Genomic DNA, 19,190 nt, shown 5'->3' with positions numbered 1-19,190 from the left:
CTTGACGGTACGTCCAGAGTGATTCTCCCAGCGAGCTTTGATGATTCCCCACGCTTCCAGGGCCTGGTCCTTGGTGGCGAGCAGCTGGATGTTGAGGAGATTCGTGTGGTCGTCGAGGAAGAGCACGAAATAATGCTTGCCGTGAGGAGTGATGGTGGGAAACGGTCCGCATAAGTCGGAATGGATTAGGTCCAGCATGTTGGCAGTTCGCGACTCGGTGGAAGGTGGGTATGGCCTGCGAGGGTGCTTGGCCATAATGCAGGCCTCGCATCGTTGGAGAGTGTTCGTGCTCGTCACTGTCACTCCTGTGGCGAAGAGAGGTAAGTGTTTCACTGCCTCACCTCCTACATGCCCCATTCGAGCGTGCCATAGGTCCCAAGACATTGGGATCCGTGCAAACGCAGAGATTTCGTGTAGCGGGGGTTGTGGGGACGTGATGACCTCCGTGGGATGGACGAACCGAAGATCCACAAAGACGAGGTTGCCAGTCATTGGAATGTCGCCAAGCCGGGTGCCGCTGTGTACAAGCTCACAATGAGGCGGAGAGGGAGTGAAATTGCAGGCCCATCCCCTCTTGACCATATGACCAACCGAGAGGAGGTTGATAAGTGCACCTGGTGCATGGAGGCAGTTGGTCAAGCGCAGGCGGTGAGTCTTGCCATTGATGGTCAAGTCTGCGACGCAGTCACCGCGTCCCATTGTAGGAAGTTTTCCGTGGTTGGCTGTCTTCACGGTAACTCGCGAGTCGTTGGAATAAGTCCAGAAGTAGTCACGGTTGGTGATGAGGGTGGATGTGGTGCCCGAATCGAGTATGGTGGACAAGGCTTGACTGGCGATGCATGAAATATCTTCGCTGCTGGGAAGGGAGTCGTCCTCAGGTAGTTCCTCGAGGATTGCACAGGCAAGTTCCTTGCGTTCGGTGGTGGACGAGGAGCTGACGTTCGATGGAGAACTGTCAGCTAATGCTGCAACTTCCTTCTGCCTTTTGTTGCGAGCCCATGGTGCCTTGGCTTCCATGCCACCCCCAGGCTGCATGCAGTGCTCCCGATCGTGCGTTAGTGATCTGGGGAGGCCTGTGCAGACAGGGTTTTCACAGGGAACACCTCTGGGGTTGCCCTTGTGAATCCTCACACCGGTCTTCAAGTTCACCTTTGTTTCCGAGAACGTTGCAGGTGCGACTGCATTCGCGTACTCGGAACCTGGACGCGCTAACTTCTGTTCTCCTCGTTGGCGGTTTGCCTCCTCAGAAAGGAGTGAAGTTACTTGCGCGAAGGTCATTTTGGTGGAGGTGGAAGAGGAGGCGACAACCGCCTGGTGACTTGCAGAGTATTGACCCATGGTGAGTCGCTTGAAAACAAGCCACTCGGTGGTTTTGGGAAGTCCGTGTAGGAGGACGAAGACTGACTCATGCTCGGTGAAATCCACACCCATTTCCGCGAAACATCGACGGCCGTGCTCAAAGGTACCTATGTATCTGGATGCATCATCAGCGTCTTTGAGTCGTTCGGCGAGGAGTTGCTCTCTGAGCTCGAATTGCGCGTTAAGATCGAGACGACCAAAGTGTTGAGCGAGTGTGTCCCACTGTTGACGGGCAGATAAGTTCTCGTCTAGGAGAGACTGAACAACGGGCGACAGGCGACGGCAAATAATGCCTTTGGCCTGGGCATCCTCCTTGAGCCACTCTTTGATTTCTAGTTTCTCCGCTGAGGTAGGTGCAGCTGGAGTGGCTGGGACTGGGATTGTTGATGCGAAGTCGGAAAGATTATTAGCATCTTTTCCATTGCTACAATGATTCCATAGCCCGTCTCCTTGCAGTGCAAGCGTCACTGAACGTCGCCAACTGGCAAAGTCTTCTGACCCAGTTAGCTCGATGATGTGATCATATTTCCCCATCGTGTGAAACTGCGTTGATCGCAGGAACGATCGAAATAAAGATTATTGAATTGGTTTATCGTTCGTCCGTTAGATGAACGTGAACGTTGATGCGATGGTTCGGATTCTGTACTCGTAGATTCGATCTGGGCTGTGCTAGAGCCCAGGGCTCATAACCTGTAGGAGTCTAGAATAGAACTCAGCGATTCGGTAGAACAACGCTGTGATATTAGTCTAACCTAGAATAGAACTAGGTACGAGTCAGTGTGAGTATCTAGTTCTATGGTGAATATAACATACCTCAGCGATTCGGTAGAACAACGCTGAGGTGTACAAAAATGAACAAGCGGAGACTATGTATCAGGTGTTATGTAACGATCAGTGGCTTGTGATGCGGACACGCTGAACTGTATAGTACCAAGACATATCAATAAGGTGACGACGGTGCAGTATATAGCAAGATGATATAACGGAGAAATAGAAGATGGAATAGAAGATGCTAACATGGCTGATACTTTGTTTTCTTATGCAACCCGTTCTCTGTCCGGATCTTCGTGTCGCAACTCAATCTCGTCACTTAACTAGGAGAATAATCGACGCAATGAATCTTTGGCAAGAGAATTTCATTGAAGCCAGTATGTCATCATTTTTCCTATTTTGATCGGCATAGTTAATTCAATGAGAGTAGTGTGCTATGTGTGAAAATCTCTGATAGTGGCGTATTGCAGCGATCTACTGAGAAAGAGAGCCTGATCGGAAACAAGCGACAGCGTTGATACAAAGCTCTGCTGAATGAGCACCGAATCCTGCAAGCAAACTGTCTCAACCTCACTGTGTCATTACCGCTTCTGCTTGCAAGAGTCTTGCCGTTTGGAGACAACGCTTATGCCATGTGCTTCTCAGTGATTCTTTATCTTCCTCATCGTCACCAATCTGTGCACCACATAGTCGCAGTAAGCCGTCCCTATGCAATGATGTGTCGTCCGTCACACAGGTTCACACTGACCTTGTACTCAGCTGGTAATACCTTTCATTGTCTCGCTGGGAGTGCTGCTCAGTGGTGGGTGAAGACATGGTCCTCGCTGGAATGGTAAGGAAGCATGCAACAGGTCTCAGGTACAACAGATCGTGGGCTATGTATGCTGAAGATGTCTGCTGGGATCTTTTATTCTTTGAATTAGAACGGATTAACGGTGAGTCGACGAGCCTGCTTCCGTGTTGCTAATATGAGCCTACGTCGCGTTTCTCACTAGATAAAACAGCCTGCTCATAGGACCGCTGAGTCGGGATTCTGTTTAGGGTGTTGCGGCGCCGTGATTTGAGAACACGCAAAAGATCTTGATGGAATCCCAGAGTGGCTGGTAAGTGAGCGGTTGCCTTGCAGAGGAGCCTAGATCATTACTCACGAAAAGCACTGTGCTCACATTTCCAGCGAGAAGCACAACGTGTAAGCTGAGATAGTATGCGTTTAGTCTGGAGTCGAAGAAGTTGGGTACGTAGTACCCGGCTGTTTGAGTATTCACCAGGGTGCGTGTTATTCCCGTATTCGCTTCGCGGTTTAAGCTGTGTTGACATCATGCTGCTTGATCATGATGGTCGTGACAAACATTTGACAGCATACGTCCTCTCCATTTTCCAGCTCGTCTTGATATCTTGATGCTTTAGCCTGTTTACGAGTGGTGTAGCAAGCTGATGCCACAGATCAATCAACGAGCATCAGATCTCTATAAAAGAGGCCTGAACGATCTGGCCCTAACTTGAACTTGGCAGAGGCACAATGTTTCCAACTTGTTGAGCCTCAAACACTGTTCCGTTGTGTCTTTGGCTTCCACGTCCGAGTCGTCTTCAATGAATGCTGTACACGGTAGCCTGGTCGTGGGTAATTTAGGCTACTGCTGTAAATTCTTTATTTTAACCTAATGCACATCTGCCTCGAATTATGCCAATAGTAACATCTTATCGGTCTCCTCTGGCATGCCGTCGATATACTACACCCCTTGCCTTGATGGCCTCCGCTGTTTCCAACCTTCAGTGCCCTGTTCATCCCGAAAATCTGATGCGGTGTTCTTGGCCCTTGGGTAAACCTTCACCTCTGCATACACTCCAAGAGACTTTGACTCCTAAAGTAGACGTCCGATTAGTTATGCTACAATCCACTCCACTCGCTCATCACAGCCTGCACCAAACACTCATCTCCTCACGTGCTTCTTTAGGCTGTCAGTAATACCATCGAGTGCGCGCGGCAATGTTTGTAGTGGGTCGAACTCGAGGACGCAAGCTCTGGCAGATTTCAGAATACAACTCAGACATCTAGTGGCAGGATGCTGTAAGATGGAACGACATTGAATTAGAAATAGGCTGGAGAAAACATGTGAGATGAAGAGGGAATGCGGCCTTCTGTCGAACTTTCTCATCATCATCGAAGTAGTCCATCAGATGTGCAAAGACCATCCACGAGGCACTAGCCGCAAACCTGTGCGCATCGTACATAGCAATCAAGCTGCGGAGCGATAACGCATTTGATGCATCTTGAAACACGGCTTAAACGAGGCAGTGCCCGACTTCCTCGACTCCAATCCAGCGCCCACTTATCGTTGACGATTTGAGCACTGGGCGCGTCTAAACTTCTCGTGAGTTATACTCTGGGCTCTTATGCAACATATACACCTGCTCACAAGAAACTTTGGATACCCCGCAAGATCTCTGTGCATTCTCTGACACGCAACTCCTGCATATACAGTGCCGAAATTGGCTTCTGGGTGAGGACCGGATTCTTATAGTAAGCAAGAGCTGTCTGGTGAGCGATGGCTTGTGTGTTTATGTTAGCGAGAGCTGGAGTTGAAGAAGATAGGCAGGTTGATTCACCAGGAATATTTATCGTCGCCAGACAACTCGTTTTAATCCAAAGATCCTGGCGGGCTTCTCTAGCATAGATCTGCTATACTCGAAACTTCCACCGCGCCGACCGTATCTTCCAAGACCAGTATGAGGCATCAGACTTCGGGAGTGAGACCCCGTCAGACGATGCGGGGCCATAAAAGCAGGGTAACGGGTGCTGCGCACCTGCCTGGGGGACGACGTATCATGACGTGCTCGTGGGATGGCTCACTGCGATTATGGGACTTGGAGAGCGGTGCACAGATAGGCGAGGACTGGCGAGATGAAGAGGATGAGGAAGTATACGGTATGGCATTGTCTCCAAACGGCAAGACTATTGTCAGCGGAAGTGGAAATGGGAAAGTGAAGTTGTGGGATGTTGAGACAGGAAAGGTTTTCGCAAAATGGACAGGGCACACTGAACGTGTGACGTCAGTGTGTTGGAGTGCGGATGGTAAGAGAGTGCTAAGCGGATCCAGGGATGGGACGGCAAGAATCTGGGATGTCGACTCGGAGACAGGCGAAACAGTCCTGACGATCAAGACCGGGCACAAGCATGTGTTCACGGTGGTCTACTCGCCTGACGGTCCTGACCATACAAAAATTGGAACAGGAGGATACAAAGAGAATGCAGTCAAAATATGGGACGAAAATACAGGCGAACTGCTCGCCACACTCAAACACGATCCAATATCTTTCAGCTTGGCCTGGACGACGGACGGAAAGAAACTTATCTCCGCGTCATCTTATGGCCCGATTAGGATATTTGACACAACCGTTTGGGAGCAAACCGCCACTCTGGAGGGTCACACAAACTGGGTCACTGCCATCACCCTGTTTCAGAACGACCGCCTCCTTGTGAGTGCATCAGATGATGACACAGTGCGTCTATGGAATCTCGACACCAACCTCCAAGTCGGTCCACCCCTCCAGCACGAAGATTACGTGAACTGCGCAGCTCTTTCTGCTGATATCGGACAAGTGGTCACTGGTAGCAGCGACAGAAACATATACATATGGGATATTCACGCCATCCTCAAAGAATCTGGCCTTGAAGACCTGCTCCCACCTTTATTTGATGTAAAGCTCATGGTTCTTCAGTCAAAACTACGCTAATATCCCCCTCGCAGGTTGCAGCTCAAGCGTTGGCATCAACGGATGTATGTAATTTGTTTTTCTCGACCTTCCCAATTGTTGTAACCTATGTATATGTTCTATTTAGGCGGATGCTACGCACACCATGGATGATAGACTTTCACCGGGCTCTTCCAACGATGTCACAAATGGTGCTGACGTACGTCATCAGCGTTTTTAATCGGTCTCTGTTTTGATCTCTCAATCTCAGTCCTCCCGAACGTACCGTTACTATCACCGTTCCTCTTCCCGCCATCCTCGGCCTCTCGTACCCTCTTTCAGGAGTGCGAGTGCGCTCTTAGGTCTCCTTTCGTCACCTTTCCGCCGCTCTCACTCCAACACTAATAAATTAACTGAACACCAGTAACTCCCAAGCCGCTCTGTCTTCTTTCGCAGTCTTCATATTGTCGGAGTTGCTAGACTACAGGACACAAAGGTATTTCTTTCTTCTCGTCCATTTTCTATCGCCGTGGTTCAACTATTTCTGTCCAGGCATTGTATGCTGCCCCGCGGGCGCGGTCGCAGCAGCAAAACCAGTCGCACGTTCAGGGTTCGTCGTCGTAATATCAGCCAACAACTACCGCCACTTCCACCACACCTGCTCAAGGTACCAGCATTGGTGCACCAGGTGCACTGGCAGCAATCGTGCAGTCACCACCCATCCCATTGTGGGTTCGTTTTGTTTTGTTTCTCTGCTGTGCATCTCCCCCGCACGCCAATGGTCATTAATACAGGAGCAGCGTATGTACTACACGTTTTATCCTTCACGTCTTCCGCTATTCCATCAATGTTGTTTCCTCGCCGTGAGACTCGTACAATGCATTGAACTTGATCATACTGATCGTTGCGAGAGCACCATTCTACTTGTAGAACATAAAAGCTGGGACAGCTCACGTTCCTCTCATCAGACTTCCCCAATACTATTACCAACTCATCAGCTACTATGTAGTCTTTCAGGTGATATTTGCATAATTCAACCTTGGACGAGTAAGATACGTTATCGGATATCCATGCACCAAGTCCTACTTGTATTTTGGAGAAGGTCATCCAGAGTAAGCCTCGATCTCGACAACATTAGCAATCTCCTTCGGGGGGAGGCTCATAGCGGACCATACATGACAGTCAATTTATTGAGAGAGGCAGTGTAAGTATCATCGATGTTTTTGAAGTCCTGGAACTGTGGTTTCGTACAGGACTGCATGATGACCCGCACTAACCGGCGATTTTTTTGTTGTGACCAGAACATGCGATGAAATGTCGGATGTTCAACGTAACAGGTGCGTTAGCGAGGCGAATAACGAATCGAAATCCTATGCATCTTAAGAAGAAAGGGAGAAAGGTTTCGGAAACGTTCGCGCGCTCGCGTGGTTTTCGCGTAGCGCCATGTGGTTTTCGCCTAGATACGCTTAGATGCGCTTAAGGCCACATGGTTTTCGCTTACCTCGCTTAAACCTCTTTTTGGAAACTCGCGTGGCTTTGTCACGTGTTTTCGAGCGCCGACTCAATCGCCGCTAAGCAGCGCACTACATATTTTCCCTATTGTAATTGTTTATGGTACATACATACAGTAATAAAATTGAAAATGGAACAACATATGATATAATTTGCAGACAGGGGGACAAGGAAATGAATGACAAAAGGTTGTGAAAAAATAAATAAAAAGGAAACAAACAATGTAGACTCAGAAACTGGAGAATGGGAGATGGGAGGACAGAAAATTGGGAACAGGAAACAGGGAGAATGGGAGAGACTCAAAAATGGGAGAACAGGAGATGGTAGGATGGAAAAACGGGAGACAGGAGATCGGGAGACGGGAGACGGGAGATCGGGAGACGGGAGACGGGAGACGGGAGACGGGAGACGGGAGACGGGAGACGGGAGACGGGAGACGGGAGACGGGAGACGGGAGACGGGAGACGGGAGACGGGAGACGGGAGACGGGAGACGGGAGACGGGAGACGGGAGACGGGAGACGGGAGACGGGAGACGGGAGACGGGAGACGGGAGACGGGAGACGGGAGACGGGAGACGGGAGACGGGAGACGGGAGACGGGAGACGGGAGACACGGAAAAATGGGAAAATGAATACATTCAATGATACTGTTACATATTTTGTAATTTTATGTTGTGTAGTAGATTGTATTTTTACTTTTGTCAAAATCCTGCTCAAATAATGTAGAACTGACTGATCTTATGTACAGTAATGTACTATGTACTTTTACATGGTGTGGTAGATTGTACTTTTAGTTTTTTCAAATGGTGCTCATAAATGTGCCTCTTTTTCAAAATACACAATTTATTAGGATGCAGCCTGAGGCCAGGAAGCCAAAGGAGGGGGCAGCCCTCCTTGGCTTCCTGTGACGAAGGAACAATGCTCATCAGGAGCCTTCTGAATTATTGGGATGAAGCTGAGGCCAGGAAGCTAAAAAAAGAGTGCGAAGCACTCTTTTTTGCTTCCTGTGCCGAAGGCAGAACGGGTGTGGACTAGTCTTAAGAAGAAATCTTAAGAAGAAAGGGAGAACGGTTTTGGAAACGCTCGGGCGCTCGCGTGGTTTGCGCTTGCGCCGCGTAGATACGCTTAGATGCGCTTAGATACGCTTAAGGCCACATGGTTTCGCTTACCTCGCTTAAACCTCTTTTTGGAATCTCGCATGGGCTCGCTAAGAGTAAGACTAAGACTAAGTAAGAAGAGTGTGAATGAACAAATTGAGTGAAATTTCTACGAAGTCCGAAAATGCTGCCAAACACGATATAGTGGACAGTAATCCTCACGCCTACTGCGCCGTGGGAACGCAACGGACAAACAACACACTTTTCCTACTATATGGGAAAGGCATCGAGAATAACAAAAGCAACAATAGAAAATTTGATTACACTTTTGGTTACACAAATCATTACACAACTTGGCTGCTGCTTTTAAATATATTTCTCGAGTTAAATTGCCTTTCCCTGCAGCCAAGTGTAATAAAGTGTGATACACTTTTGGTGGGTGTTATTTCTTATCAATGATGATAGAAATGACTTATTGATGAGTTCAGGCAAATTTTGCACTTGCTAAACAACCATTTGAATTTAACAACCATGGATGGATATATACCTATTCTGTGAGTTGCTGATATTATTGCTATGCATAAGCTGCATGATGCTAATGTCTGCACGTACCATTTAGAAATCAAGATCAAATCACCCCCGAACGCGACCGCCACTCACAACGTGAACGCGACAGACTCAATCGACTTCAGATGACGTCTCCTACAAGGTGCAATCGTCGCCATGCTGCCCATGATGATAATCAGAATAGGCCTCCGCTTCCTGTACCCCAGCCTAATTTTGTGCTGGCTAATGAGCCCCAAGCAGGGCCTGTTCCACAACCTTTTGTGGAGCAACCTCCTCCCTACTTCCGATATCAACCGCTACCAGTCGAGCAGTATCCTGGCTTGCCACGAAATGCAATTGCGCATGTGCAGCGTGCTCATCATCATCCTCCAGTGGATTATAATGCACGCTTGAATGAGCAAATGAATGCAGCTCATAATGATAGATGCCATCGATGTAATATTCGTCGGCAACAGGACAGAGATGAGATAAGACAGCAGGCACAGGCAGAACTCATGCAGCCTCCACAGGTGCTTCCAATTCCTAACCAGCACATTCAACCTGCTCCTCCCACTCCTCCTGCATATGGCCCTATTCATTATGAGGGTCCTCACAACTTTGACAATCCTCTGCGCTACTTTGCGCCTAATCATGCACCACCTATGCCTGCACTACCAGAACCAGATTATCAACAGTTTAATCTTCAGTTTCAAAATCATATCAATGCAGAGCAAAGGGAACATGAGCGCATTAGAAATGACTTACTTCAAAGGCAAGCACAGGAGGAATTCCGTCGAAATCAAGTGCAGCTACAATTGCAGCAGCAAGAGGCTGAGAGGGTCCATAGACAGGCTCAATTGCAGCAGGAGGAGGCTCTTCACCTGCAGCAGCAAGAAGCTGAAAGGATCCAAAGACAGGCTCAATTGCAGCAGCAGGAGGCTTTTCGCCTGCAGCAGCAAGAAGCTGAGAGGATTCAGAGATTAGCTCTATGGCAGCAGCAAGAGGCTCTTCGCTTGCAGCAACAAGAAGTCGAGGAAATCCAGAGACAGGCTCAATTGCAGCAGCAGGAAGAGGAACTGTACAACAGACAGAATCAGGATCGTCTCCGAGCAGTTCAACAACAAGAGGACCAGCACAATAGAGAACTGCAGGATGCTCAGCAGGTACATCAACAGGAAGAGGAGGCTCAACGCCGGCGGGAACAAAGGATTCGTGAACAGGATGAGCGTCTTGAAGAGGCTTTCCGTGAATACAATGATCCAGCATCTCAGGAGCAGCATGCTGACGATGAAGAAAGAATAAGAACCCAGCAGCAGGAACGCCGCCAGCAGCATGAGGCAGAGGATAACCAGCATGTCAATCAGGTGGTTCATATTCCTGATGGAGCTCTACCTTACATGGAACCAATTGACCGCGACACTCTTGGTCCTCTTAATGTAGAGTGTCGTAACTGTCATGCCAAGCACTTTGCATCTGAAAGACTCTCCAACTCCTCTCTACGAAATCCACGCTTCGGTATGTGCTGCTTGCAGGGCCAAGTCAACCTTCGGCCCTTTCCAGAATGGCCACCTGAGCTGTTGGAGGCATATGCAGACCGAACATTTGTCTCCAAGATCAGACAGTACAACAGTGCTCTTGCATTTACATCTGTTGGTGTTGACATCGAGGACAGAGCTCTTCAAGGGTCTGGCCCAAATGCCTTTCGTATTCATGGTGCTCTTCACCATCTCATGGGCAGTCTCATACCTCCAGAAGGTCTTCAGCCTTCATACGCTCAACTTTATATATACGACACTGAAGAAGCCACCGATATTCGCACCAACCGTCCTGGAAATGAAGGTCTCAATCGCAACCGTCTCAGAGTCCTTCATGATATGCTGTTCCGACATCACCCTTATGCCCTCATTTACAAGCAAGCCTATCAAGTCATGCGAGAAAAGCCTCCAGAGCAGCACACAGAAGTTCAAGTACGGATTCACTTCCAGCAGGGCACAGATGGTCGAAGATACAACCTACCCACTGCCAATGAAATCGCTGCAATTCTTCCTGGAGATGGATCCGAGGAGGTGACTGATGCACGTGATATCATCTTATATCTTCAAGGCGGTGGACTCCGACGCATCAGCCAGCTCAGTCACGCATATGCATGTCTCCATTATGTTCTTCTCCATCCTAAAGGCGAAGAGGGTTGGCATCTCGACATCCCTATAAACATCAATGAGGGTGCGCGGGCCCGTGCAAAAAAAGTGACTCAGCTCCTGTATTATGCCTATCGAATCCATATCCGCCCAAATCACATCGACCCCAGCAATATATTTCGTGCCGGAAGGCTATTCCAGCAGTACGTGGTGGATGCTTGGGCATCCATCGAGCAGAGTAGACTGAACTGGGTCAGAAATAATCAAAAGAAGCTCAGGGCTGACTGCTACCGAGGGCTGACAGACAATGTTCTCAATGATGGTGTGGGCAATTTGGCTCAGACAGGTTGTGCCATCATCCTTCCCTCCTCTCATACTGGAGGTCCTCGGTACATGCACCAGCTGCTGCAAGACTCCTTGGCAATTTGCCGTGCCTGCAAAAAGCCTGATCTCTTTCTGACCATGACTGCGAATGGGAGTTGGCCTGAGATTACTGAGAATCTCCTCCCAGGTAAGAAATTCATGTTTTTGACTGATTGTTTGCGGCTCGATTGCTGACCATTGCTTATGCAGGTCAAACCGCTGTGGATTGTCCAGACTTGGTGGCTCGCGTATTCTATCAAAAGCAGCAGGCCCTCCTGAAGAAGATTCGCAAAGGCTACTATGGGAAGGTCGCAGGATTGGTGTACACCATCGAATATCAAAAACGTGGTCTGCCCCACATGCACCTTCTCATCTTCCTGGAACCAGATCACAAGATACGCACCATAGAGCAGATCAACTCCTTCATCTCCGCCCAGATCCCTGACAGAAATGTCCATCCACAACTCTATGAGGCTGTGGAAAAATATATGCTCCATGGCCCCTGCTCTCCGCAGCGTTGCTTGGAGAATGGACAGTGCAAGAAACGTTATCCAAAGTCTTTCTGTGAAGAGACTGTGATGAAGGAGGATGGCTATCCTGAGTATGCCAGACCCAACAATGGTCGCACCATCCAGAAGAATGATGTCGTCTTCACCAACAAAGATGTGGTTCCTCACCCTCCCAAACTGCTGGTGGAATTCAACTGCCACATAAATCTGGAAGTCTGCGCTTTTATCAAGTCTGTCAAGTACATCCATAAGTATATCTACAAAGGAAATGACCACGCTACTTTGGAGATGGGAGAACCGGTGGATGAGGTCAAATCATATCTTGACTCGAGATACATCAGCTCAACCGAGGCTGCATGGCGCATCTTAGAATTGGACATGCATCTTGAGTGGCCCTCTGTCTACCGCTTGCCAGTCCACCTCCCAGATGAACATATGGTGTTCTATGACCCCGATGATGATGCCCAGGATGTTCTTGAGCGTGCAGCTGCTAAAGAGACTCACCTCACTGGATGGTTCAAAGCCAATGCCAATGAGAACTTGGTGGCAGCCAGAGCCCATGACTACCTCTATCAGGATTTCCCCTCAAAATTTGTGTGGAAGAAGACAGTATGGAAGATACGCGAACGCGGAATGGCGATTGGAAGGATGTACTCTGCTGCCCCTGGCTCTGGAGAGCGCTTCTACCTGAGATTGCTTTTGACTGTAGTAAAAGGCGAGACATCTATGACAATTTTTATCAATAAAACTCACCATATTTATTTTTCAAGGAGCCACCTCTTATGAGCATCTTCAGACATTTCAAGGGGTTGTCTGTGAGACTTTCAAGGAAGCATGTCTGCGCAGGGGTCTGCTTGAAGACGATAATGAATGGATCCAGTGTTTGCAGGATGCCTCCCATATGAGCACTGGACATGGCATGCGAAATCTCTTTTCCATCATCCTCATACACTGCAATCCTACACGCCCTGACGATCTTTGGAACCGCTTCAAGAATAATCTATGCGATGATCTGCGCTACCATCTTTCTCGACCACCATTCAACATACCAGACCCTGCAGAGGAAGAGGTCCATGACTATGGTCTCTATCTCATCGATGGCATCCTTTGCAAAAATGGAAAGTCTTTGCAAGCAATCCCTCAAATGCCTGTGTCTCAAATGGCAGCAAGATGGGGTGTAATGGAGGGCAACCAGCTCATTTATGAGCAGCTTCAGTATGACCGGGAGCAGCTTCAGCAGATGGTAGAACCAGGAGTTAATTCTCTCAATGCCAAGCAGAGGGCGGTCTTTGATGCGGTAGTCGATGATGCAATGCAACGTAATGATCAAAGACCTGGACACGCATACTTTGTCCACAGTGCAGGTGTTACAATAACATGTAACCGAGAACCCCTCCTACGGAGGTCGTCATGACCTTAGCCCCTATCCCACCATATGCACCGTCTTGGAAGACTTACCGACTCAACGGAGACTCGTAGAGACGCCTAGAACGGCCTGGATGCCGTTAGATGACCTAGACCAGCCTAGGCTACATCTGATCGGACCTAGATGGTCCTCGACCCGGATCATGAGGAAGCTCTGCCTCATGGTCAGAAGAGAAGCCGCATGCCTTAGCATGCGCAGTTAGACTCAAAGGCATGCTACGCCTTGAGGACAGATAAGAGAGGCATGGTAAGCCTCATGTATAGATAATCGACCGCATGGCATCAGATAAGATGCCCTTGTATAGACACACTTACATCTACCTACCGAACGTAGTATTGGTCTGTGCACACGGACGACAGTATATAGAGCAGACTAGAATCATGTATATTCCCTACTTGATTCTACTAGGTTTTATCCAGAACTTCCTCTGAAAGACAGTCCCAGTCCTTCAGTCTAAGCCGCACCTTAAGAAAAGCCGACGCTACCTTAAGTGGAACCACCGAACCTCTCATTCGAGAGAAGATCCCCGTCTCTCCAATAGCGAGCCCGCTATCAGATTAGGCAATCCGCCTAGGGAGAGCCCGAACTATCCTAGTCCGTATCAGCAGGCGGATGTGGAAAGACATATCTCTGCAAGCTCATTGCTTCAAGAATCCGCGCTGAAGGCAAGATCGTCCTATGTGTGGCTTCTTCTGGAATCGCCTCTCTCCTCCTGCCAGGTGGATGCACGGCTCATTCACGTTTCAAAATTCCTATTCCCATCAATGAGGACAGCTCCTGCAACATCAAGAAAGGAGATGTTGTCCATGAGCTTCTCAAGGCCACCTCCCTCATCATCTGCGATGAAATCCCCATGCTCCATCGTCATATTTTGGAATGCCTCGACCGCACATTGCGTGACCTTCTGGACGTAGATGCTGATTTTGGAGGAATAACAATGCTCTTTGGAGGAGACTTCAGACAGACCCTGCCGGTGGTGCCTCATGGATCCAGGGAGCAGATAGTGGGCGCTACATTTTGCAGATCTCGCATATGGCCAAAGCTTCGCATCTTCCACCTCAAGACAAATATGCGACTTGGTCAAGATCCTGCCTCTGATGAATTTGCAAAGTGGCTCCTTGAGATTGGAGCTGGCAAGGGCACAAATAGAGATGGAACTGTGACCCTCCCAATTCAAATGCGATGCGCCAACAACGATGTCCGGTCTCCCATCAATGCCCTATACTCTCCAGTTCTGCTCCCTGGGCATCCTCCCCCAGATGATACCTTCTTCCTGGAACGTACCATCCTCTCTGCAAAGAATACAGATGTGGATGAAATCAATACGACTATTCTTGAATCATTCCCTGGAGATAAAGCAGTCTTCACCAGCGCAGACTCAGTTGCTGAGAGGGACTATGACTATATTCCCACAGAGTTCCTTCACACTCTCACCCCATCAGGCTTCCCTTTGCACAAATTGGAGGTCAAAGCAGGTGTCCCTCTCATGCTCTTGCGCAACCTCAACCCCACTGAAGGCCTCTATAATGGAACTCGCATGATCCTCCTGTCTTGGACCACTCATGTTCTCAGGTGTCGCATTCTTAGAGATGGAGTTGATGCAGCCCACCAAGAGAATCAGAATACAGTCCTCATCCCTCGCATGACCCTGGATGCCACTTCTGAAGACAACCCTATTCCCCTCAAGCGTCGCCAATTCCCTGTTCGTCTCGCATTTGCCATGACTGTTAAGAACGTGCTCAAGGGTCGGATCCGAAGGGCTTGGCTTCAGCTCGTGCGCTGCGCCCCTTACCCGAGTACGTGCCCCTAACTTCCGAGGGTTGTTGAACGATGTCCGAAGGTTACCGGACGATGTCCGGAGGGCGTCGGGCGATGTCCGGAGTCCGATGTCCGATGCGCGGGAATTCCGGCGGACGTTCGGAAACAAGAGATAAGACTAATCCGGACGAAGTCCGAACTAGAAAGGAAACAGCGGAGGACTACCAGAGGTAGAGGCGGAGGTGTCAAGTCTATAGGAGTCGATCCTAAGACGAGCGGAGGTCGACGAGAGAGAAACTCAAGTCGGACGGAGGAGAGAATGAGCAGAGTCTAATATGATATTCGAACTGAGGAAACTACAGAGATTGTACAGGGGTTTATATACTACTGAGGACATAACGGAGAATAGTAAGTGCAGTGCGAAGCTATGTAAAGCTATGAAGAAAACATATGGTACGACTATCACTAGTCTATCGGAACTTAGTAAAATGAAGACGGAGATGAATGAGGAACGGAAAATAAAGCGTACTAACTGATAAGGGAAATACCAAAGGGATAAGGCGCGGAAGTTAGACGCGGGTCGGATCCGGACGATACATAGAAGTCGGCCGGATCCGGAAATCCGGAAATGATGAGTGTGATAGGTCCGGGTCCGGAACGCGGGATATGACAGTATCCCCCCTTTAGGGCCGAGCCCACGAGGCTTCTGATTCGGAAGTCCGGACCGGACTTTTATGAATGCGAGATGATGGGCGGAGCTCGTAAAAATAGCACTGAGCATATAAGTAGGCCGGGGCGCCCATGAGACGTCTAAAACTTTCCCTTTTAACTCCTATTACTGCTTTTAACATGTCTAACTCCACTTCCGGCAACAAGAAGACCGCCCGGCAGGTTCTCGAAGAGAGACAGGCGGAAATGGCGGCCGAAATTGCGCGGCTTGAGGCGGACGCTCGGAGAGAGGCGGAGGAAGAGGAACGCAAACGCAAGGAGGCGGAAGAGGAACGGAAACGGATGGAGGAGCAGAAACGGAAGGATATCGAGGAGACTCGGAAGAGGTTGGCTGAGCGCGAGCAGGAGCGTTTGGCAAAGGCTAGGATGGGTAATGTGTCGGAGGTGAGTCGGATGAGGTTTTTTGCGTTTTTTCCGGAGTTTTAACAATTTTTTAGTCCTCCGGTCCGGCGGATCCGGAGGTTGCGTGTGAGATGTGCGTCCTTAGGCGCAAGATTTGCACCTGGGCAGTAGCGTCTAGGACGCCTAGGGTGAGTTTTTCTGTTTTGTCCGGATCCTGATGACTACTGATGATTTCCGAAAGATCCGGACGTGTGACCAGTGCCGCGCGTCCAAGGAAAAGTGCGTCGGCGGAAATCCGCCTGTCAAGGCGCCGGCCGGCAAAGGCAAAGGCAAGAAACGCGCGCGTCCGGAGGGATCTCCGAGCCCCAAGGGCAAAGGAAAAAGACGTCAGCGCAGTCCGGAGGACATCGACGACGACATAGAAATAGTCTCCAATCCTCGGACGGTTATTGGAGAGGATCAAGACTGGGCGGAGTACGACGACCAGGCCTGGGTCGCAGCCGCCAACAACATAGTTGCGGAACTGGCCCGGACGAATGGGCTGATGGAGAGGGGGATTGCAGCGGCGGAGGGAAGTAGAGCTGCGATGGACCGGGTGAGTGAGACCATGCTCCGGTTCATGGAGGAGCAGAGGGAGTTTCAGACTCTCTTCATGGAGAGTCTGAGGGGCGGTTTCCGGATGCATGTAGAAGATGCTCCGGAGGAGGAAAATGAGGAGGAGGCGGAAAAAGAGGCCGGCGGATCCGGCGGAGACATGGAGATGGACTCTTAGGTCGTCGGATCCGAAGTCCGGATGTCGGACGCCTAAATAATGTACATATATGCATGTTTTTTCCTTACTCTTTGTTAGAAGTTGGTCCCGGCTTGTCCGGATATGCTGAATGGAAATCCGATAGAAGTTCCGGCGCATTTCCGAGTTCGGTTGCGAGTATCCAGGAAGTTTCTTCGTCTGTCCCTTCATATCCGGCCCAACGTACTAAGTATAGTAGTTGGCAGTGACGTCTCCGGCGGTCGATCTTGGAGTCCAGGATTTCGGAGATTTCGTATTCCGGTTCTCCGTCGACTAATACCGGGGGCGGAGGAGGTTGGATGCGATTAGGAATAGTGTTCGGAGTTGCGGGTTCTAACTGAGAGACATGGAATACGGGGTGCACGGATCGCATAGCGTCCGGAAGATGGATGGTGAAGGAGTGGGTACCGGGACGAGCGATGATGTCGAATGGTCCGAGATTCTTTTCCGAGAGCTTTTTCGATGGTCGGGTCGAGCGGAAATATTTTGCTTTGACGAAGACCTGATCTCCGACTTTAAAGTCCGGAGCGGTTTTCCGTCTAGCGTCCGCGGGTCCCTGATATCTTGCTTGGGCAAGGGACATTTCTTCTCGGAGGAATTGGTGAAGCTCATCTAAATCTATAGCATAATCCCGGGCGCGGGCGGAGGAAAGATCACGTTCCGGATGTATGGAAATGTTCGGGTGATAACCCTTATTGGCGAAGAATGGTGAAACTCCGGTGGTAGCACTCGGAGCGTTGTTGTACGCAAACTCGGCCAAGGGTAACAGTTCCGACCAATTGTCCTGCTGATAGTTGCAGTAGATCCGGAGGTATTGTTCTAGGGTTTGGTTAGCTCGCTCGGTTTGTCCGTCGCCTTCCGGATGATATCCGGAGGTGAAATGGAGGATCATATCTAATGCTTTTCCGAGCGACCGGAAGAAGTGGGAAACGAATTCCGTACCGCGATCGGAAGTGACATGGGACGGAACTCCGTGCTTGGAAAACACATGGAGGAGGAATAACCGGGCGAGGTCCGGAGAGGTGATGGTGTCATAGGTCGGAATGAATATGGATTGCTTGGATAGTCGATCTATGACTACCAGGATGGCTGTGAAGCCGGAGGAATCAGGGAGTTGTTCAATGAAGTCCATGGATATAGAATTCCACGGCTTCTCGGGAATGGGAAGTTGCTTCAATAATCCGTATGGTTTGTGTCGCGGAACTTTAGCTCGGGCGCAGGTCGTGCAGGACTTAACATAGTCCTTCACATATGCGCGGATTCCGGGCCAGGTATATTCCCGACGGATAACTTCCAGGGTCCGGTTCTGACCGAAATGTCCGGATAGCGGGTGGTCGTGCGTATTCCGGAGCACTCGGAGACGGAGGTCATTGGATTCTGGAACGTATATACGGTTGTCGCAACGGAGGAAACCACTCTCGTCCACTGTCCATCTCGGGTCCGACGGATCCGGAAGATGACAGGAAGCGATAGGGTCATTAGGGAGGGCGGACAGAATGTCCTTATGAAGCTGCTCGACATCCATCAGTACAGCTGTCCGGAGCACCGGAATTGCTAGGTGTGATGCCCGGAGGGACGAAGCGAGCTGTTCTGTGGTAAATATCGGCCGGAGGTTGTGTGGATTAACTTGAGCGTAGTCCTTATCCCCCTCTTTGGGGTAGACGTCCCAACGTCTAGTTAGGCAGTCGGGCTTAGCTCCGAGTTTTCCGGGTCGGAAACGGATAATCAGGTTGAACTGGTGAAGGTATTCCGACCAGCGGGCCTGGCGGCGGGTGAGGAGTTTTGTGGTAGCGAAGTACTCAAGGTTCTTGTGATCCGTGACGACGTCTATCGGCTCGGCGGAGCCTTCAAGGTAGTGTCGCCAGGACCGGAAAGCTTCGTAGATAGCTAGAAGTTCCTTATCATGGGTGTCATAGTTGAGTTCCGGAGCCGAAAGGGTCCGGGAGTAAAAAGCAACCGGGCGGAGCTCCTGGTCCGGACATACTATAGAAAGTATTCCGGCGATAGCATAGTCGGAAGCGTCCGTCTCAACGACGATAGGAACATCCGGCATCCAGTGCGTAAGCACCGGAGCGGTAGTGAAGGCTTTCTTGAGAGTTTCAAAAGATTTCCGGCAATCCTCGGAGAAATTCCAGGGAGCATCCTTGCGAGTGAGC

General features: G+C 49.8%; 2 protein-coding genes across 2 annotated transcripts; both read left to right on the top strand.

Moving 5' to 3' along the window:
- Positions 1–7,585: 7,585 nt before the first annotated feature.
- On the top strand, positions 7,586–7,981 carry HD556DRAFT_1312760 (uncharacterized protein; the record flags this gene model as incomplete). The annotated part of the gene is made up of 1 exon (XM_041300706.1): positions 7,586–7,981. One exon carries the CDS (start codon positions 7,586–7,588, stop codon positions 7,979–7,981), a length of 396 nt encoding a protein of 131 aa, XP_041154791.1.
- An 819-nt stretch (positions 7,982–8,800) lies between these two features.
- Positions 8,801–11,200, top strand: HD556DRAFT_1501883 (uncharacterized protein; the record flags this gene model as incomplete). Its single annotated transcript, XM_041308967.1, has 4 exons — positions 8,801–8,987; positions 9,053–9,142; positions 9,185–10,057; positions 11,158–11,200. Exons 1-4 carry the CDS (start codon positions 8,965–8,967, stop codon positions 11,198–11,200), a joined length of 1,029 nt encoding a protein of 342 aa, XP_041154790.1. The 5' UTR covers positions 8,801–8,964.
- Positions 11,201–19,190: the final 7,990 nt, after the last annotated feature.

This window comes from Suillus plorans, assembly GCF_016647745.1.
Source record: "Suillus plorans strain S12 chromosome Unknown HD556scaffold_79, whole genome shotgun sequence".
NCBI lineage: Eukaryota > Fungi > Basidiomycota > Agaricomycetes > Boletales > Suillaceae > Suillus > Suillus plorans.
The sequence above is the reverse complement of the archived record's forward strand: the minus strand, read 5'-3'. Positions and strand labels throughout refer to the sequence as shown.